We start from the raw sequence: 23,180 nt of genomic DNA on the forward strand, positions 1-23,180 counted from the left end.
CTATTTGTTTCCTTCCCAGGATTTGTGTTTGTTTGTTTTTGAAGACAGAATAACACTCAAAATGTGGATCTCCTACTTTCTGTTGAATAGAATAGTGCAAGAAGAATTCTGCCATGGGATTTTGCAAAACATGTAGGTAGGTCTTGCAGCCATGATATCATAGGATCAGTTAAAAAAAGAATTAACAGGACAGAACAAGAAAGGAACAACCAGGATACTGAGCAAGACCACTGCAGCAGAGGCTTTGGAATTCTGTTTCTAAGATGAGGAATTCTTTCCTTATCTCTACCTGGCAAAAAACGTGATCAACTTCATGATTGGCTGATGAGAAAATATCTGGTTCTCTAAAAAGGAAAAAAGCAATCCCAATACATAAATAAACCCCCAAGAACCTCACTGGCAGCCAAGCAAACATTATTAAAATACCTAGGAACCATCCTGGCGCTGCCCTCTAGTTTAAAACCAATGCATCTCATGAAATATGTGGTGAGATGAAGCTGAATCAGAGCTGGAGGGCTGTATATTTCCCCCAATACCACTTCAGATGAAAAGCTAGCCTTGCTGTGGAATAACTGCTTCCCACCCTCAGCCTAGGAGGCAAGATGCCTGTGGGCTTCCCAGCAGCATCTGGTGAGCCACTGTGTGAAACAGGGTGCTGAACTAGATAGGCCTTGTTCTTGTGTCCTTATGGAGGTTCACCCCCCCCCAAGAGTATTTTATTTTTATTCATTCATTCATTCGATTTATATACCGCCCTTCCTAAAGTGGCTCAGGGAAGTTTGCATTAAAATCAAAATCACATAATTAAAATAAAAAACCATTTAAAAGCAGATTAAAATAAAAATTAAAACCAGATAGCATCAAAACCCTTGCTAACTTGGCAAAGAGGCACCTTTTAACATGGTGATTCTCTTTATTGAGCAGGGGGAGAGTAACTGGCCCTATCCACCCCCAGCATAGTACCTCCAGTGACTGTTGCTGGTGTCTGTCTTATGTTTCTTTTTAGACTGCGAGCGCTTGGGGGACAGGGATCCATCTTATTTATTTGTTATTTCTCTGTGTAAACCGCCCTGGGCCATTTTTGGAAGGGCGGTATAGAAATCAAATAAATCAATAATAAAAACCAGGCTAAAAAGATGGGCCTTTAAGGCTCTCCTGAAGGCCTCCAAGGAAGATAATCCTCTCATAACCACAGAGAGTGTGTTCCACAACTTAGGGGTGACAACTGAGAAGGCCTAGTCCCAAGTTGCCACCAGATGAACTGGTAGCACCCAAAGATGGACCTCTCCTGATGACCGTAATAAGCTGGGGGGTCTTGTCGAGAAAGGTACTCTCTCAGGAAACCCGGACCTAAGCCATTCAGAACTTTAAAGGTAATAACCAGCACTTTGTACTTTGCTTAGAAACATATCGGCATCTAGTGCAACTATTTAAGAACAAGATTGAAGTGGTCTCTCCAGGGGGTACCCCAGAGACCAATCTGGCTGCCACATTTTGAACCAACTGAAGTATCTGAAACTTCAATTACTGTGCAACTACAGTTACAATTACTTGTTCAGAAACTTCAGCATGGCATATGCTGACTCAGATGTAATAAAATAAAAGGATCGAACAAGAAATTAACTTGAAGTTAATTGTAGTACTGAATTTGAAGAAATTGTACATGCCTAAAGATTTCCAATCTATTCCATTTCAAACAACACTTAGTGGCTGTAATGAAATTATTATTGGAGATGCAGAACTTGATCCTATAAATTGAGGTGTAGGAGGTGGCGGGAGACATAATATTTGCTGAAGAAAAGTATTGTTCCATTCTGGGGGGGAAAACCTATAGTTCCTATGGCTGAGGTTCGTGGAACTGAATATATGTCCTCCTTTAGATGGTTCGTCCATCCAGCCCAGAACTGGCAGCAGTTCTGCAAGGACTAAGGCAGAGATGTTAAGTCTCTGCTGAGACCCTCTAACCAGAGATGTTAGTGCTTGAATCTGGATGCATGCAAAATATCAACTGTACTGTGGGACTGTGCCTCCTCCTCAGTCATTTGATAGCAAATCAGAAAAGGCCTAATTTGGTAATGGTATTTAGAAGCCCATAATATCACTATATTATGGGCTTCTAAGAAAAGAAGCCCATAATGAATGCACCACTGAGAGACCTTAAAGGCCAAGTTGAAGACAGATCATCTTGGAGAGAATCTATCTATGTGGTCGCTAGGAGTCGAAACTGACTTGGCAGCACTTAATCAATCAATCAATCAATCAATAATCAATCAATCAAGAAAAAGCTCTGCTCTGTTTGTATGCTGGTATTCCCAGGAAACCAAAAAGGGCTGCCAGTTGCAGAAACACTTGTTTCCAAGGCCTACTGTGTGGGCATGTAAAGAAAGGTGAACAGGCCCACTGTAAGAAAGCAGACAGTGCCATGTGACTGCTACCCCTGCATGGTCTACATACAATGCATCAATCTTTAATCACCACTAGATGGAGCTGAAAGTCACTGCAATTCTTTGTGTTACTTCCTCACAATCTGCAAAGTTGTTTGTGATAAAAGTAGTCCAAAGTTTATGTTGCATGTAAACTGCCAACCCTGCTCTGTGTGTCGAAAGCAAACACAGATATCCAGTGTTTGGATATTTGCAGAACAGAATGCAGAGGTGGTTGAGAGGTTATGGTCTGTAATGCTTTTGCAAACTTTGAACATGACTAACTTCTCAGTCAAACAAAATGTTGTATACCTGCAAAACAACTCACTTCTTCTATGTGGACTTTTGAACTATTTTGTAAGAAGTGCAACCTATTATATTATACTTCACATTATTCTGCTCCCTATGTTGTCCCTAGTTTTAAACAACTTTTTCTTTCTTGACTGTACTGTTGACAGGCAAAGCCTTCACAATTATCACAGGCATTGTCAGAAAACCTTACTAAAGCAAATCAGGTGTGAATCTGGTCAGCGGCTGGATGGGAGATTGCCTGGGAACCCTAGGTATGCCTTGTTGAATTCCACAGAAGAAAGAGGAGGTATAAACAAAATAAAATAATAAAAGTGTAACTCTAACAGGTGGATATTGGACTTCCCATATGCCCAATGTCAACAGACTACCATGTTAAATCAAGAGCATTATAAAAGTTTATAATATTAAAATCTTGACATACAGTGAAAAATCTAGTTCTTCAATGCAAACATTGATAGCACTAAACGAATTTCCATGTCAATGTTTTTTTCTCATACAAATTAGCAAGTTTCTAACTCCCAAGATGCAGGGAACAAGTTTTGAAATATGCAAACGGCGCTTTTCTCTTTCCCCCCAATCTGCCCCCACATTTTTTTTGTGCACAAAAAGGAAAGGAAAAAACTACTCTCCTCACGCAGCCCTCCTAACAGCTTTATGCACTCATTTTCTCCCACCACTTGCTAAAAGCTATCTCATTCAAGAAAAATCCTGCAATTAGAAACGTTAAGCAAATGGATGCCAATTTGTTCTGATTAATTTATCAAATTTTAAATAATTTATTCTTATTTTTTTTTAAAACAAAACCTTGGGCTTTTTTGACTGCAGAATTTGGGAGACAACTTCCAAACAACCAAAGAAAGAAAAAAAGTGTTGAGCATAATCTGAATAAACCCAACCCAATAGTTCCCTTTGTTTTTCTGAAGAAGAAATTTTCATTACCTGCTTCAGATTCCGGAGGGGAATAGAACTGCCCATCAGAGGGAAGCCCACGCTGAATAAGAGCGGCTCGCTCAGAGGCATCCTGCACCAAAAGTTGTCCTAAAAGTGAATCAGAATCAAAATAGTCTACGTGTTTTATTACTACAGCACCTTTCAAAGTCACCATTCAGCTACATAGAGATTATGGCTACTAGGTCTGTGCACGATCAGAAATATCGGAACAAATCCAATAGGCCCCATCTAAATATTGTTACTGGATTTCCGATTGAAAATCTGATAATGATAGGGGAAATCCCCATAAAAGTATATGGGGAAATATTAAAAAAAGAAGGGGGAAATGGCTTGGCAGAGAGTGCTGAAATTTGGCACATAAGTAGTATAGGATGTCAAGACTGTGTATTTAATTTCAACTAAATCTGTCCATACATTGATTTTTAAATTAGTTTTTTTTAAGTAACCCAGAAATTGTACTCACGTGGCAAAAAGTGATGTCACATCCAAGAATCACAGGGGAAGTGTTGTAACATCTGAGAACTCACCACTTGTTTTTTATAGTAGTAAGTAAAAATCAAACGAAAAATAGCCTAAATAAATAATTGCGTGGGCGGGCAGGCAGGCAGATAGATGGCAGAAGCTGGCTTTTTCCCTCCTGAGCCACAATGAGAGGGGGGAAATGCAGATTCCATTTAGTACTTTCCCCACCATTTTGTACTCCAATATTAGACCCAATATCCTTGATACCGTATCAGATAATTCCGATCCTATATAGACTTTTCTATATCGGGCCATTTCCGATATCAGAAATCCAATATTGCAGAGGCCTAATGGCTACAATATAATCAATAATGTAACAGACATATCGTATCAGTATCAGCCTTCCCTCTAAGGTGCATTCCTGGGTGCGTGCACACATTCCCCAAGCCCTCCGCGCAGCTTCCTAAAACTGCTGCTCACTGCGGCTGCTGCTTCCCCCCTCCGCACCCTGCCGCCTTTCCCCATCGCCTCACCACCTCCACCTCTCCCTGCCTGCCATGGGCTCTTATTAAGAAGGAGGGAATCGTCTCCCTCTCCGTTTGGTGGCGCTGCCGCCTGGGCTCTTCCTTCTCTTTCCCCCTCAACCAGCTTGTCTGTTTCCGGCAGTCTTGTTCTCCCGCTTGCAGTTTTCTTCTCCTGACACCCAAAATCTCAGCCCTGCCCCTGGCCGATCTATTTTCAGTGCTTCTCCTTGGCTGAAAAAAAGAAATGCCTTCTGGAGCAACAGAAGAATGTATTAGCATTTTGTATGCTAATTGATTCTCAATTAGAGAGGCAAGCCATGCCCCGTGTCTATGACAAACAAAAGGGGCATGGTCAGTGCTGGGATGGGGCCATTCAGCCCTGTGGAATAGTTTTGAGGAGTTGAGTTTTGAGGAGGAGTTTTGAAGAATTGAATCGTTGAGTCAGCGATTCAACAAACCGATGAATTTGGGAATTTCTCATTGGTGCTGATAGGCACCTTCCTGGTAATGACCATTCCTCCTGCGTCTGACATAGATGTAGGGAGTATGACGGGATCCTTCCCAGCCAGCATTTCACTGAAATGATGGCTGGCTGGATTCCCTCCTCCCCCTCCGTCTCACTAAGAGTGAGGCCGGACAAAAAGCCCTGAGCCAGCCAGCATTTCAGTGAAGGAGAGGGACACACCTTGAATTCCCAGCTGGTGATATCTCTGGCTGGGGGAGGGGGGAGGGTTGCAGCAAGGGGATGCTCTGGGCAAGGTGAGGCCTTGGTGGGGGGCCCAGACCCTGGCAACTAAGGGGCGCTCCCCCCCTTGCATCACTGTCCCCACACCCCTGCTCTGAAGTGAAGTAGTGGGGAAGCTCTACCTCCTGCTGGCATGTCTTCCTTCCTGCTACTGGAAAACTGCTCAAAATGTCAGCCATTGTGTGCTCTGCATTTCCTTTTGTTTGCATAATAAATTTGGTTCTATATTAAGTATAGAAAAGAAACTTACTATTTTCTTCTTCTGCTTCCTGTGGTAAAACTTTGAAATCTAAGAACCAGGTTTCTATCCAGGCAAGAATGAAAGATATGATGGGCAACACATAGCCAAAAGCACCTTGAGATAACAGCTTAAGGAAAGAAGAAAATGTATTTAAAACCCTCTTACAATAAAAGCTACAAGTTTTTTTTAAAAGAATATAAGGTAGCATTCACTAGGAAGATCCATACCTTTGAGATAATTACTTTTGCTAATAAGAAGGCACTGGTTACTGCTGTTGTAAACTGAAAAAAAGATCAATAGTTTAGAATGCAGCTGTCTCCTCATGTTTACTTCTAGAAGTCACTTAACACCACAAGCATGATATTCCTCATTAAGCTATAAGCAATAGCTAGTAACATCACTGCTTAGTTGTTAAAAACTCAAGATGTTTAAAATCATATGTAAATATAACTGCCAGAGATCTTCCTCCCTTATTTCTGTGGTTCCAAACACATGAATGTGTGTCTACAATACACCCATAAGCACATCATTTAAAAGCTCTTGGCATCTAAAATGTTTTCCATTCATATACTAAAGATGTATCATTACGTAGATTCCCAGCTAGTGAAAAATAAATAAATAAATAAATAAATGTGGCAATTGTACATGATTCAGAGGATAAAGGGAAGGAATCAAGGGGAAATATTTTAAAAATGAGAATGAGTTATTCAAAACTTGAATAAGATGGTTAATGTCAGGGTCCTAGCGATCAACACTGGGATAAAAAGTGAGCTCCTGCGATTACTGCTATCACCATCTGGGCTGGGACAATGCCTCTAGAAAGGTTAGGGTACAGGCCTATAACCATATAACATTCTAAAGAGGAAAGCCATTTCTGCACACCCTTTCCCATCTACTCATGTGGCTTTTCCTAAACCACTGATGGTTTAGGAAAATAAATGGTAAAGCAGATGAAAGAGTGAGCACTTCTGAGTATGTGCCTTATACCTGCCTACAAGGCATGGGCAAAGACCAAGATAAAGGCACAACCAAATTCCCCCCCAAAAGGAATCTATTCTGATGGCAACATATTATTATAGGAGTTGTACTCTGGACTTCCACAAATATTCCATGTAAAAATATAACATACAACTTAAGCAGCAGCAAACAGAAAACTGTTTTCTGAGACAACAGTGTTCATTTTACTAGTTTTAAGTTACAGGCTAAAATGTTTCCTGTAAATAACTGTGCTCTTGGCATTATTAAATTCCAGGTTTTGCTGACATTTTAAATAGCGTATTTCAATTATCTTTACTATTTTCAAAGCAGCGGCCCACCATCATGCCCAAAGCACAGCCTCCCTTTTATTGGGTGTATATACACACACACACACTTGTGCAATCCATGTCAATGCTAGCTCCAGTCCCTGACTTGCCTCTCTTGAGGTGGTGGAGGATGAGAGCAAGCGAGCGCATGAATGCAGGATCTGTGGCAGAAGGAGGAGGAGGAGAAAGCGAGAGAGAGATCAGAAAGACTGGTGACCATGGGAGCAGAAGGAGGAAGATCAGAGAGAGAGAACGCCTCCTGTGACAGCCACAGTGGCAGCAGGAGAAAGAAGAGCGGGGAGTGAGTGAGCGAATGCCACGGCAGAAGGAAGAGGCAAGAGAGCTTGCTGCAGAAGCAGAAACAACAGGAGGGGGAACATGCATGTGTAAGAGCGCATGCACTTAAGGCGTCCATGGCAGCAGCAGGAGGAAGAGGAGGAGAGGGAGCAGTAAGCTACTGGTGTCTGTGCAGGTCATCACTGGCCCACAGGCCACACAATGAAGAACAGTGGCTTATTTGGTATTTTTAAAATGCTCCAAAGTTTCAGCTATTTCCCAGAGGTGTTGACAAATAAAAGCAAGAAACTAAGCTTAATGGTACATATAAACACTACCTAGAAAGCAGATACTAGCATGGGCAGTCTTTGGAGGTTGTACAATCCTACAAAAATTAACTGGATTCTCTGTATTACAATGTGATAATAGGGGCAACTATACACAATGTTGAAAGAGTTACAGCCCTGACAGGCTTAGTTTTTCCTTAGTTAATAGCACTCAGATTGTAGACCCTGGAAATTAGGGCCATTTAGCCCTAGCCTCCACCATGTTTCCAATCTGAGTGCTATATACACCCTAGAAAAAAGTCCCATTGGCAAAAATGAAGAGCCTTTTTTCAGAGTAAACAGCCAGATCAGAACCATGCTGGGAGGTAAAGTGACAGTCCTCTTACCTACACTGCAGTCCCAATTTGTGGGGGCCCATATCCAGTTGCTATTAATGGGGAAAAAAACACTAATTATGGAAAGACTATTAACACTTTAAAGATCATGTGCAGTTAGGCCCACAATCTTCAATGCCCTTTCCCAAAGGAAAAACCTTTGTACCTGCCCCAGCAAAAGAATGGTTTTGATTGCTGGGACAATATTCTACATTCTAAAATGAAGAGAAAACAGATCTAGGTTCTCCCAAAGGAGTTATGTTGCATGTCACTTGCAACCGTGCCCAATGAAAAACCTACCCCAACTGGTGTGTTGCTTTAGGGATGGGAAAAACTTTACCTTGTTATTCACTGTTAACATCAGTGGTTGACATCCTGACTAGTGAAGTGCAGACATTAGTAGGGTCTTTGGAGACACAGTGGGACCCCCTGTGCAACTCTCTCAGTCTTCTTGTGTTTGCAATGTTGTGCAAGAGCACAAATACTTCAGAATGCTGCCCATGCTCTGAAAGAGTGGTAATGCACTGGGGAACAGCGACATGTTTTTGCTCTTACAAAGCACTTCTGGGGCACTCAAGACATATTAGCGCTCTGTCGCAACAGCATGAGCGCAGGAGGACTGGGGGAGTTGCGCAAGAGCGCCAGCTGTGTCACACCCCAGACCCTGCAAACACACACGCTTTATTAAGCAGAATGTCAGCCACGACCTTATACACCTCAGAGAGTATATTAGAAACATGATGATAACATGCAAACAACACTTCGGAACTGAATGTTAAGATGTGGAAAAATCAGCTACTCACTGCTATTGCCCACCAGTGTCGCAGTCTGCACAAAGCATATGCAAGTATCAAAACTTTAAATCGAAAGACTGCCAGGAGCTACAACGAGAAGGATGTGAGATGTTATTCAGATCATGCTTTATTTTTTAAAAAGAACAACTTGGGCAACTAAGGTGTGACGCCTTCACTTTTGAGTATCCCCATTTCACTTCTCCTAAGATTTCCTGTAGACAGCATTCTATAACTGCAGCTAATCTTTTCTGCAGATTCAGGCAGTCACTTCCTTGTGCAAGTCTTAACACTTTATTTCTCTCCCACTCAACTCTTTACTGCTTCCTTCTCTTCACAAGGATTTTCTGTGTGATATGCTGACGGCAGTTGCCCTGCTTTGGTCACATGCAGTTGTTTCGATTGCATCTGAACTGTACTGCTGCAAGCATAATCTCTACTTCAAACCAAGTGGCTAGAAGCTTAATTTAAAGAAGAAGAAAAATTCTAAGGATATCATTAGCAAATACTCTATTTAGCTACGTAAACTATTTTAGTGAGTCAAATCAGGCAAGTTCCACATTAATGCTTAAAATATGTTGAATGAATGAATGAATGAATGAATGTTAAATAAATTTAAGACGTTTTACAACAAATCATATATTTCAGGAGTCCTCTCTTCAGAATAAGAGTCAGGTGCATTGCACTGCACTCTAGTGCCTGCCAGCCACCTTTTGTCTTCTCTAGCCCCAATCCACTTCTTCATGCCCTTAGCTTGATGTTCCACCCAATCCCCTTCGTTCATTAGCTGCTTTCCCTCAGACCCACCTCCTCCACCTACCATTCCTGCTTCAGGCTGGACCCTCCTCCTCCAACCACCATGCTACTTGGCTCCCTGCTCCTTAGCTCTTCTCCCTCCCACGGCCATTCCCCACTCAGCCCTCCAGACTTGATTCTGCCTCTTTACGTTCTGCTAGCTCAAGCTGTTTATGAAGTTTTTCCTCAGCTAAACCAACTTGGCAGTTCCCTCAGAAGCAGCTGCAAACGACTTGAAAGCTTCATTTCCTGAGCAATCAGAATGTTCACAAATATTCTAGGATATCATAGAGATTGGGGGGCTGTCACTGTACACAAGTTCATGCTGAGCACTTTCCAACTCCAACCCCACCCCTTGAAAACAGGGGATATAGATTGGGCCAGTGTTGTTTTTAATTTCAGACCTAGAATTATGTCCTGAATGAGTATATTAAGTGTAATGGCTCTATCTTAAAAGTTCAAGGGAGATTTAACATTACAAACAGAACATGCAAAATGGATGTTCTTTCCTGGCCAACAGCTTTGGGACATAGGAAACTGCCATATACCGAGTCAGACCATTGGTCCACCTTGCTCAGTATTGTCTGTACAGACTGACAGTGGCCTCTCCAGGGTTGCAGGCAAGAGTCTCTCTCAGCCCTAACTTGGAGATGCCAGGGAGGGAACTTGGAACCTTCTGCATGCAAGCAAGCAGGTGCTCTTCCCAGAGTGGCTCCATCCCCTAAAAGGAATACCTTACAGTGCTCACACATGTAGTCTCCCATTCAAATGCAGCCAGGGTGGACCAGTCATGCTTGCTACAAGACCAGTAACTCAGCATTGATTAAATTAAGAATAAAAATGATTATGACCAATAAAAGCCTTATATGAGCTGATCAGTGTTATCCAAGGTAACACCCCTCCTGACCTTTCAGGTGGAGGATCTGCTCCACGTGTCATCCACTGGAAAAAAACATGAGCAGAGTCTACATGGTGACAGCTTCCTAGCTAAGGATCTCCCCACAAAGAGGCCCATATTAACCCACACATACCAGCTTTAGAAAGCCTTCTAACAAGGAAAAGGCTTCTAATTGGGAAATTCCTACTTTAAAAAGCTTCTAGAAACAATTATTTTAGTTCCATTTTTATGAAGAAATGTGGTGATGTACTTTATTGAACATAGCTTCTTATTATTTTAGGGCTCCTTTGTCTGATTCGACAGGCAAAAAGCAGGATAAGATGTCTTAATATAGCAGAACTTTAAAAATACAGGAAGCTAATACTTACAAAGATATCAAAATAAGAAGAATGGTAGTCATACTGAAGGACTTCTTTTTCTAACATTTTCTCAATGTTCCCTTTTACCTACAGAAAAACAAAATTGTCTTAGCTATTAACATTAAACAGAGTATAGCTGTTCACTAACATTTTCAGTTTTTGAAAGAATTACTGTAGTAGGGTTATCTGTTTTTTAATAAAACATAATACAACACAATTTAACACATGTACACTAGAATTCTCATAGCATCAATTGACAAGCAGATTTGTATGAGGAATGAGAGTTAAAGCATTTAAGGTGGCTTCTTTTTTTTTGTCTTGGCTGCCTTTGCACAGCTTACTCGACCACTTGCATGAACAATGTTTTAGTACAAGCCAGCCCCCAGCATATCACCTTAATCGACTCTGACGTAAGCACTTCTTTGTTTTTAAGCAGGAGCCTAATTTTTCCTTGACATCTTAGCTACAAAAATACTAATACTAATAACAAAAATACTCGCGTGCATTGGGGCTTCAGTTGTGTTTGGTTCAAACAACAGTTCCACTGCCTCCCACTGCAAGGTTTTTATGCTTGTATTTGTATTGTATTTGTATTGTATACAAGTTTTTATGCTTGTATTTTATAGTTTTTAAATTAGATTTATTTTATATTTTTAGCTTAACATTTTAATTGTCATTTTTATTGTATGTTTTTAACTTTTGTAAATCACCTTGGGGTTGTTTTTAATGGAAGGCGGTATAGAAATTCAACAATCAATCAATCAATCAATCAATCAATCAAGGTGTTTTATGCATTTAGGATGAGAGTGAGAAGAGCTTAGTTAGCAGTGCAGAGGCAGTTCAGCCTAGGAAAAAGCAACCAGGGCCTTGATGTGTCCACACAATAGGCAGACTAATACTTCTGCAAATGGAAGATGTTTCACTCACACAAGGTGGGGGGAGGGGTGATTTTCTCCAATTCCCTTTCCCTCTGCAGCCCCCTGAAAATATGTCCCTCAGGATTCCGCAATGTTGGAATAACCCCTTCTCCCCTTGTGCGAGTAGAACATCTTCTGTTCGCAGAAGTATACAGCAGACCCTCGTTTTTCACAGGTTCTCCTATCGCCGTTTCTGTTATTCATGGGTGGGCCACAGGGACCCAGGTTTTTTGTTCATGGGCCTTACTGTCGGTTATCCACTGTACAGAGACCTATTTTCTTTGTGCATCTAAAACAAGGGCTATTTTTGGCTATTTGCAGAATAGAGAACTATGCTTTTTCTGTGTGCACACTAAACCTAAGGCTATTTTCAGCTATTTGTTTTAAGTGCCACCCAGAAATGACTTCTGCTGTCATTTCTGGTGGCCATGTTGTGACCTTTCCACCAAAAATAAAAATGAAGATTGCGGGCATTGCTGGTGAGCAAGGTAAATGTGCTTTACTACTCTTATTTCTTCCCCTCCCTGCTATTTTATGAGATTTGAGCACATTTAAGTGTGCTGAGGAACCTAACCCCCCCCGCCCCTCCCATAGGTTCAAGATTTCTTTTTTCACGGCAATAGGCCAGAACAGAACCCTCACAAAAAAAGAGGGTCTCCTGTATTCTGAATGCCTCTCCACCATTGAATCAAACTTGTTGCATAAAGTGATACAATAACAAATCAGCCTAACATTCCCATAAATAACCAGCTATTATCTTATGTGAAAACTACACTTGCAAGCTACCATTTGAATACTGTATTCAATCCATTCATAGGCAAGGGGCTTTTTTTTTTTTTTTAAGCCTTATTACAGAGAGCATTACAAATGGTTGCCCTGGACCGGCAGTCAGACAGCCAAAACTGTAATGCTCATTTAACCTCTAGCATAATGCTAGTTAAATTTAGCAAAAAGTGCCTTTTAAAAGGAATTAAAAAATAATATTGCACGATGAAATATAAATAGTTTAAATCGAGCAATATCACTTGATCGCTTAAAAAAAAGTTACAGTACAATGCAATTCAAGCAATACTTTATTTACATCAATTAATAAAAAGAGCACATTGAAACAGCCTGCCTTTATAATTTTATGTAAGTGATCAGAAACAGTGATCCTTCCAATAATATCCAGTATTGTGATCTGGTATACTATAGTGCTAAACATGTGAGTTGGGAAGTCCCCATTCAAATCTTCCTGTAGTCATAAATTCAATAGTTTGCTTTAAAGGAAGACACCATCTTCTCAGTCCCCCTTTCTGCAATATACAGATGACACAACAATCCTGTCAGCTAAGGCCTCTCCTCTCCCCAACAATGCAATTTGAATCAAGGCTCCCTGTGGGTTCTTTTTATAAAAATGTAAAGGGATGGGAAATTCAGTTAAGATCACCCAAAGTCTTGCCTAGTTAGGCCCTAGTTCAAAATGTTCTAACAGTGTTAATAGTGTTAACCGCCTTGTGTTAACCCCCAACCACCTTGTGGCTATCTTTTTAACGAAAGGTGGTATAAAAATGCAAAAATAAATAAAATAAAATAATAAATAAATAAATAAATAGTGTGCATAAAGTTGTTGTTTAAATTGTGTACACCACCTAGAGATACACATATCAGGTGGTATATAAATATGATAAATTAAGAAAAGTGCCAGATGCACCATTCCTAGCCAGTAATATGTTCCATTTATATTGCATTTTAGAGTGTTCAAAGTCTTTCTTATGCAATCTAAATTACTGCATTGAATATTTTTATAAAAAATTTAAAAGATGGGATCAAATCATGATCTCAAACATCTTGTTTAGAGTGGTCCCCAGATAAGTTTGTGCCTTGCCATAATTGCCACTAGAACTGATAACACAAAACATGTAAAATAATTTCAGGTTCATAATATCTTTATAATACATAATACATTTACAGGGGATAGTTAACAAGTTATTCAACTGCTTTGCAAGCTCTCATACCAAACAATCCAGTTATTTTAAAAGGCCAATGAATCAGTCAAGATATAGATGACTGCAATATTTGTCTTTCAGAGACAAGAGAAGTTTAGTGAATGACTAATTGCACAATCCTATGCATTCTACTCAGACCTAAATTCCACTTAATTTTCACCCAAGTAAATATTTATAGGATTGCAGTCATCAACAGATGATTCCAATTTTGCTATTTAAAACAAAAGCTTTCTGTCCAAATTTCAAATAGGATTGCAATCTTAATCACTTACCACATACAAACCATTTAAAAATGTCTTGCCTATCTAGCTCTGAACACAAGGTTTTTGCAAACTTCACACAGAACATTTTCTCAAAAGCAGAGGTTCTTCATTACCTCTTTATTATCTAAGTGAATAAAAGCAAGGCCTTTTTTCTGCTGGTATACTTTTATCAAATTCATAGCCAGGTAGCCGAACAGACTTTTCATTAATAGGCGAATTCATGTCACTCATTTGTATGAGAAACTGATCTACTACACACCAAATATTCCAACTACATTGGGCCTTATGAAGAAGTGTTTGCCATAAATTTCACAGATGTATAACCAACCAAATCCATGAAGGCTCACAGAACAGACATCATTTGAATAAGAAGGTACAGCATCTTGGCAGCCCCACCAGGAAGCTGTGCACATGCAAACGTGGCAATTTTACTGCTCCAGTCTACCTGCATGCTTATATAGGTGGCCCTCGTTATCCATAGTCCTGGCACCCACGGTATCTGTAGGTCCTGGTTCCGTGTATCTGCAGTCAAGCTACATAGACCTAACTTTGTGATCCATGGTTCAAAAAATAGGCAAAATTCACCTATCTACAGTTCCTGGGGAGCCAGAAATGACTGCCAATGTCATTTTGCCACCATTTTGTGGCTTTTTCCACAACAAAAATTCCCTGTGATTTTTCACAGAAAATCAGAGGAATTGTGGGTTCATGGCGGTGGGGCACTGCTGGACAGTTGGAGACCATGGCATGGTTCTTTATTGCTCTTATTTCTGCTGTCTCCCTGCCCTTTAGCCCTTTTCAATCTCAAGGAACCTAACCCAATTCCCAATTATTCAAAGTCTTGTTTCTTTATCTGCGGTTGTAGGCCAGAACGGAACCCCCGCAGATATCGAGGGCCACCTGTACAGAAGGCAGACCGTATCTTCAAGCCATTTTGTCAACATCAAAGCTTTGGGGGGGGGGGATTTTATTGTGTAGATACCAAGCTACTTCCATACTCTTTGCAATAATTTTACTTTATTTTCTTTTTGTTAATTAATTCATTCTTGGGACATTTGATTATATGAATTTTTAATGGGACAGCATCTTCTTCTAAGTCAGAATGATTCCTGTTCTCCAAGTAGCAGCTCTCAAGCTATAGCAGATTCCATTTTAACAAAACAAAACACTTTTATTTGATATTATGACTGGTTGCTTTTGCTGTCCTTGGTTTTTTATGCTTCTTTATATTTCTTTTATTTTGTGAGATATTTTGTATTAATTTGCTTTTAACCACAGTTGAGTACTGAGCATTATAGTAATGGAAAAGTGGAGAATAAATTTACAAAATTAAATAAAGCAATAGTGCAAGAAAATATTGTTTTAGCTGAACTGCATACTAAGTATTCTATATCATCATGTTATCCTTTCAATTATACTTTTAGTTGAAGGCATACATTTTCTTTGTTTTCTGCTTACTACATTGGGCACAGTCAATTATCCGAATTAAGACTGAAATGCCTTACAGACATTGTTTATCAATTCTTACAGTCAATCTTAGCACTTCGACATGCAGCAAAGTAATTAATACTTATACTAAATGGTTCATTTTGATAAGTCACAAATAAAATTCTGTTTAAAGACTAATTTGGTAAAAGCTGGGACAATTCACATTCTGCTATCTTTCATAGCAAACAATATTTTTAAAGCAACTCACATTTAATTCTATTATCCACAGCAAGGTTACAAACAAGAGGTCAAAGGTAACAAACAGACAGAAAGTCCTTCGAACATCAGATATGCCTTTTTTCTCTCTGTTTTCATAGGACTCAATTCTGGCCATCAGCTGAGCCGGGTTAATAGAATGAACATCCCGTAAAGAAGGAAAGGAGCCAAGACTGCTGCCTTGAGCATTTTCTTGATCTTCTAGCAGCCGACTCATTCTGGCTTTGGTTACAGTAGGGTTTTTCCAGCTTCAACATCACTACCAAGCACATCCATATAGGAGACTTCTCTGCAAAGGAAAGTTCCATAGTTAGTCATGTCAATCTGACCATTAATAATCAAGCACTACTTGATCATGTAGCACACAACAATACCTTCAAAAAACAACAACCATGCTTTGAATGCATTTTTCTACCAGAGGCTCAACACAGCTTTATAAAAACATCTGATTTTACACACACTCACACATCGGAAAGGAAGTTATCTAATCAAATTTCTGATATAACTTCTTTTGTATAACTCCACCGGCTTGTACTGGTGGCCACCATTATCCACAGTCCCTGCCACTCATGGTTCCACATATCTGCACTTGGGTCAAAGGGACCCAGTTTCTTTATTTGTGGGGCAAAAATAAGATTATTTTCACATATTTGCACTTCATGAGTGGCCAGAAATAACTTCCAACATCATTTTCTGCTGCCATTTTGTCGTGCTGAGACATTTTGTGGCTCTTTTCTGAGGGGGGGTGCCTCAAAAAAGAACAAAAACCAGAGGATTTGCAAGTTTTGGGGGCATTGCTGGAGAGCAAAGTACTGTGCTTATTTCTACTTTTTCTTGTGATTTTCAGCACACTTCAGTGCACTTAGGAATCCGCCCACCCCAATTCCCATAGGGTCACAGTCTCTTTATTTGTGGTTTTGTTATCTGCAGAAATAGGTGGGAATGGAACCCACGCAAATAAAGAGGGCCTCCTGTATAAAATAGTTTATTTTGCAAACACTCTCTGTTTACACTTTCTGTTGTAGTCATATCCTCTCCCAGGAGGACTGCAAAGATTGTTGCAGAATGTCAACACATAAGCCACGATCTGAGGGCTTCATTAGTATATATGTTGTCTAATGGCTGACAAACACATGATGAGAATAGCATGATGACAAGTTTCAAACAGCAGAATACATTTCTACTTGTATCACGCTTAGAACTTTTTTACTGTTAGAAAGAGGGCAACAGATGCAAGGGCAAATAAGCGTGGTTATCATTAAATACAGTTGTTAGCAAAAGAACAGTACATCTGATAAGAGAGTAATACTTAGAGTGCCTGAATCCACTATAACAGAAATACTAAGGTAACAAAGCAGCAGGAGCAGAGGGGGGAGGGGGGAGGGAGTGTCTGTGCTCCGCTCCATTCAGCTCCTTGTACCCTAGCTGCAGATCTTTCGCTCATTTTCATACAGGTTCAGTTATGTAAGAACGTAGTATAACACATTCTAGTTTATTATGTGTTTTCACATTTGTAAATGGATGGAGGTTAACTCAGACTTGAAGTTCAACATTCATTTGTGTTTCTTTTAAAATAAATATATTTATGCAGATACTTCATGGGGTTTGGCCGCTGCATGGCCAAGCTGCCTGGATGGTCTTGGCCATATAGGGTCAAACAAGCAGAAAACGAAAGCTGGGAGAGGTGCATTACTCAACTGCTGCTCCATTGCAGCACCCAGAGCACCTTAGCTGAGCAGCTGCTAAACAGACACCCCTGTACCTCTCATTCCTGCTGTAGAGCTGGAAGGGGCAGGAGTGGGCAAATGGATCCACCCCTGCCATTTGTTCTTGCTCTTGAGTAGGAAAGGGAAGTCAGGACTTTTTTTTTGCACTCAGTCTTCTGTATTTGATGGTGGCTATTACCAATGTTGTTCAATTCAAAATACAATTTTATGCTATCTTAATTCCTAACACACACTTTTACTTTTTGAAACTGATTTAAGAAATATTAACAGCGTGCTTTTCAACCCAAGAGGTGTTTGATATTCAATGGCCTGAACCTGTAGTGGTGGTTATCTGTACCACCTCGCACAAAATGTAAATTTCCCCATGTGTATCCCCACTTTAAGAGTATGCTGTAGCTAACCCTTTCATACTGAACACTTAAGAGGTCCAGAAAATCAATCTAAAGTTCCAGACTTATTACATTCAAAAGGCCTGAGCTAAACCAAGTCCTAAGCTCTCATCACTCATTGATTATAGTTTAGCCTTGAGTTGTATATATTGTCTAATATTTAACCATAATATCAGATAAAATGGTCATCTTGCCTATTGTAATGTTCTTGTTTCCTGGACCAACCTGGCAATGACATATTTGTCAAATACCATATATTCTACTAAAATATTTTATAATAATGATTTTAAATTTATGAGTTAAGAATGACCTTTATTCATATTGATATACAAGTAAACATCCTCTCCCTGTATTTGATATACCATGCATGTTTATCAGAGTTTCTTAAAGTGTAGGTTTCCAAAAAGAACAGCAATGTAGTCTGAGGGCAAAAGTTGAAAATATCTGGGAGTTGTGATGGATTTTGATTTTTTAAAGTTACTTGCAAAACAAGAGTTTCTATAATTGCACTGCAGTAATATGGTAGGCATATACAACATGCTGCAAAGATTTAAGGATATGTTTAACAGGATAATCTGGGGTGGTGACTCCATCAATACCCAGTAGGACAGCCTACAACACCCCTGCTGCCACCAATCTAAGTATCCCTCAGATACCTAAAACCCTGATAAATTCCCTCCCTTGTAGTAGGTGGTGTTTTGGTTCAGGCATGGTACCATACACAGAGAAATTTGATACTGCCTATATAAGAGCATTATTTATTAAAGGAATAACTAGACAATGCATTTAAGCTGGGTGGTTCAAGAGTATGTACTTTATTTTTTAAATATACAAATAATCTTAAAAGTTTCAAAGGCTTGTCTAATTAGGCTGGGCTTAGTACTGATTCCTACCAAAACCCTAGTCCAGATTCCCTTTCTCCACTTCAACAACATACACTCATTCACTCACTGAGGGACCTTGATGATACAAGCCTCAAAATAAAAGAGACCCTTTTTCCTTCCTGGGTCTCTGATGGTTGAGAAAGGCAGCCTTAGAATGTTCCCCCTGCCCCAGGGGTTCTGCTGCAGCTATCCAACAGTTGTCCTGGGCCTTTTCTTTGTCTCAGGCAAGAAGTCTTCAGTATAGTCCCACTCCACTGCTGGCCATTTAACCACTTAACTACCAGGCTCTCTGAGATGCGGTGCCTTTGCTAATCAGCTCTCCCTCAGCTGCTAGGCTTCCTGAAGGTGCAGGGGCAAAGCTCCCTAGAAGAGCTCAGGTCAGACACTCAGCTCTTTTAAAGGCATCTTGGACAGAGCCAATCTTCCTGCTCCTGCGGCCACCCCCGCCCTTCTCTTTCTAGTGTCCAATTCTTCATTGCCTGCCTTTCTGTTCTCCTCTCTGGGCTGCTTCCTTCCTGTTTATTCTCTATTTATATTCCAGTCCCAGAATGTTCAGGTAGGTCTAGCCAATCGTAGCCCAGCTGTCACTTTTTAAACTGATTGACCAAAGTCTCGACCTGCAGATTTCCTTCTACTTTAACTTGAATGAATAGGAACTTTACTTGAGGGGTCCCTCTCATTGGACAGTTTTCATCAAAAACCTCTAGGTCATAAAAACCTCTAGGCCTTGACCAAACTACTGCCAGTAAAAAAGGTAGAACCAGCTGACCAAGCAAACAGACTTTTCATTGGTTACAATGTAAATGCTTCCCAACACAGAGAGGTAATATTTTCAATAACCAAATTTATTACATAAACCAATCTAATACCTAGGAATTCTTCAGTGTGACAAACAATAAAAACCCTTGCTAATAACAAAGAACGTCACACTAACAATGCTAAGGCACAACTGTGTAAATCACAACTAATTAATCAGCGTCTAGACTGTGGCTTAAATAAATATTAACTGTAAATATACATTACAAATACACATTATATATACTGTAGATATGTAAACACGCATATTTTATGGCTGTCTGTTTTCCTCCCAGGTGTGTCTAATGCATGTGTGTGTGTGTGTGTGTGTGTGTGTGTGTGTGTAATTGATTTAGACTGGGGAAATGGTGTGGGGAAAACACCTAACTGGGCAAAGAGGCACCTTTCAAAGAGGTGGCTCTCTTATATTAGCAGGGGGAAGAGTCTGTCAACATTTTATTTCACTATATAAGCTGATTTAAGAACTTTCTTGTTCACACACACACTTTTACAGATGTCATTCCCTGATTTTTTGCAATTCTCCATAAAAAGGATTATATATTATACCAGCTTTTAATTGTCCAATCAGAATTGTGAAACACAGAATGTATGAGCTTCTTCCATTCCTTTTAAGTGATTCTGAGGATTGAGAAAGTCAGCCATCAGTGTATTGTAACATAACATCTATATATATAATTCTCCTGGGTGTGCCAGGGAAAATGCATCCCGGCAGCCCAGCTTATTGGCTGGGCTGTGGAGGCTCCTGATTGGCTGGCACACCCAGGAGGAGGAGAATTGGCCGGCTGCGAGCCATGGCCGCTGGCGTGCCCAGCCTGGCAACGGGTAGTGGCTGCGGGCCCGGCCCGGCCACAGCAAAGCTGTGGCGGGCCTAGCCGAGGGCCGAGGTGGTGAGGCGGCCGGGCGGGCAGCTGGTGGGGGTGGGCGGAGAGGTGGCTGGCCTGCCACTTGCCACAAAGATTGGCAAGTGGCGGCAGCAGGCATGGCACGCCGCGGAGGTGGCACTTGGTGTGGCAGGCCCGCCGGCAGGACAGGCCACTGTGGCGGCTCTCGGCCAGGCCAGGAGGAGCCCATGGGAGACTGGGGTGGGAGGAAACTGGGCGGCGGGACTTTCCTGTTCGCCGCCCGGGAGAAGGAGCGGTGGCAGCGGCCTGGTAAGTAGAACTTTCAAAAATGCAGGGGGAGGGAGGGGGCAGGGGGGAGGGGGCAAGATGGAGTGGGAGGGCAAGAGAGAGTGGGGCAGGGGGGGAGGGCAGGAGAGAGGAGCAGGGGGAGGGGAGGGAGGGCAGGAGAGACTGGGGCAGGAGGATGAGAGGGAGGGGAGGGTGAGAGAGATGGGTGGGGGGAGGAGGGAGGGCAAGAGAGAGTGGGGTGGGAGGGGGAGGGGAAGAGAGGCAAGAGTGTGGAGCAGAAGGGAGAGAGAGTGGGGCAGGAGGGAGAAGGGAACAGCCAGCCCCAAAGAGCGCACAGATGCTCTGTGCGGGTTGGCTAGTCTTAGAGAATTCCACAAACATTCTATCCAAACACAGACATACACTCAACTGGCTAATATCAAAAGCACAACATGGATCAGTATTTACTTATTTATTAATTCAAATTATTTATACCCTCCCCCTCCAGGGATACTGCTTGGGGCAGCTAACAAAGTCAGTAACACCAATACACTATAAAAAAATAAAACTGATAAAATAGAAACTAACTAAAAGAAAATCTCAAGATAAAACCAAAATTTAAAATTACAAGTTAAACTGTTAAAAACCAGTAAACCAGACTTGAGTAAGATTTGCCTCTAGATGACCAGATAGAGCAACTTTTGTAAACTATGTTGTTACATGAAAAGCATTCTAGAAAGGGAAAAATCTTTCAAAGTCTTCCTCTACTTTATTTCTCAAGCAAGCAAGCAATTGCATGTTTTTCCTTCTTAAATAACACTTGGTGCATTTTCATTACCTTTAATTTGTCACACATAGTAGTCATGCTATCTACCATATTTCAAAATACACGAACACATTTTTTGGAATTCTATCTTTTTAGTACTAATATAACTTATAACAACAACAACAACAACAACAGTAACAAGTGGTATATCATTTCAGTTTATCCTTTTATGACTGAACTAAGATGCATTTTTAAAATACACATTTTCTAAACTAAAATGAAAGTGCCAAGTAGCCACAAGGAAAAAAACAAACAGATGATCATTTAAACAAACAGGATTACATTGATAAACATTCCATGACCAAGAAGGGCTAAGTCTAAAAATATTGTTAGCTCTTTACCAAGTCAATAGTTGTTCATAACAGATTTCGGAGTACTGAAATCTGAGTTAACATGAGAAAGGGCTACTTCATATGCTATGTAGACTATATTTATCTCACAACAGGGATTCACTGCCAATCCTGCTATATACCTTTATCATAAATGAAGTTGAAAACATGCCTTTATTAAACAAATACAAAATTTGTTTTAAGAGTATAGACAAATTCCAGGCACCAGGGAGCCATGGTGCCTAGAAATTTAGCTATGGCACCTAGACTAGGATATTCAGAGGACCAGACTAGGATACAAAGAGAGCCTGTTTGGGGGCTCCCTTGAGGAGCACCCCTCTATTTGGAACTACAAGCCCGCACCACTGATTTTGGAACTACAAGCCTGCACCACTGTTAGTACTGTGGATCCCCATTGTGTCTCATCTGTAGCCTCAAAGGGTATGTCACTTTGGCACGAAGCCTGGGAAAAGGAACTCTTAGGTCATGTTTAAAGTTCAGGACTGCAAGAGAACTTCCCCATGCTTGTCACCCCCAGATTACTTGCGGATGAGAAGTTGGAGCAGCCGTGATTTAATGAAGTGCTATTCTTTTAAAAACCAGCCAAATATTCTCCCTATGTTGGCACAGCGAATGAGGGCAAGATAGCACCTCCTCAGGAAGGAGCGATAAGAAAGCAACAGGACACCTTCTTTGCTTATGAGTATGTTAGTGGTGAGAGAAATTAGTTTGTTTACCTTTTAGTTACTCCCAGATATTCTAAAAGACATGAGAGATAAACTTTGATGCATCCATTTCATTTTTCCCTACACGCTAATTTCATTTCATTTCTCCCTAAATGCTACCAGAGTAATCTCTCTTTCTTAAAATTAGGTTACTAGCTTCTGTGTTTCTTCTATGCCTTAAAGAATGAAGACACACTAATGTGGCTTGATGTAAAGCACGATTACCTAAATTGGGTGACAGCCCGTTAGACAGGCACGCACGTGCAACGAACACACGCGCACCCAGTACTTCTGGCCAAGGAGGGGGAAGGGGCAGCAGGGAGGTATGCTGCCGCCCCGAAGGTTTTTATCGGGAAGGAGCGCCGGCGGGGGGAAAGCGGCAGGAGGGGTAAGTGCAACCGCCCCTACCCTTAAAGTGGCACCCCCGCTGGCAATGAACCACACACCCACGGTTCCATGCACGTCCCTATTTTCCATATTTAAAATGTAAAATTAGTGATTATCTGAAGGAACTATTGAGAGGATGTTATCAAACAGCTTTTACCACCTTCCAACCTTGTTCTTCATAAGAGGAAAGTTAGGGATGTGCTTGAAATGCAATTCGAGCATATGGTCAGCTACCCTGCTGAGCATGCAAATGGCCACTGCGCATGCACGGAAGCCGTGTGTGCCAGTGTTTCATAGGGGCAGCTGAGAGACCCCCCGCTGGCGCATGGTCACAGCTGGGGGGGAGTGCCACCATTACAGAAGTGGCGGCAAAT

The 23,180-nt window shown here is 41.0% G+C and overlaps 1 protein-coding gene across 3 annotated transcripts in view; it reads right to left on the reverse strand.

Moving 5' to 3' along the window:
- STARD3NL (STARD3 N-terminal like) overlaps positions 1 to 23,180 on the reverse strand; it is a 28,517-nt gene that overhangs the window by 1,535 nt on the left and 3,802 nt on the right. For all 3 annotated transcript variants that reach the window (XM_053264069.1, XM_053264068.1, XM_053264070.1), the window contains 6 exons: positions 15,607 to 15,903; positions 10,752 to 10,829; positions 8,703 to 8,780; positions 5,886 to 5,939; positions 5,668 to 5,785; positions 3,675 to 3,773 (listed from right to left, as the gene is read on the reverse strand). In XM_053264069.1, coding sequence (XP_053120044.1) covers positions 3,675 to 3,773; positions 5,668 to 5,785; positions 5,886 to 5,939; positions 8,703 to 8,780; positions 10,752 to 10,829; positions 15,607 to 15,831 — 652 coding nt within the window. In that variant the 5' untranslated portion in view covers positions 15,832 to 15,903. The remainder of the gene's footprint in view (positions 1 to 3,674; positions 3,774 to 5,667; positions 5,786 to 5,885; positions 5,940 to 8,702; positions 8,781 to 10,751; positions 10,830 to 15,606; positions 15,904 to 23,180) is intronic.

This window comes from Hemicordylus capensis, chromosome 6 (assembly GCF_027244095.1).
Source record: "Hemicordylus capensis ecotype Gifberg chromosome 6, rHemCap1.1.pri, whole genome shotgun sequence".
NCBI classification, from domain to species: Eukaryota; Metazoa; Chordata; class Lepidosauria; order Squamata; family Cordylidae; genus Hemicordylus; species Hemicordylus capensis.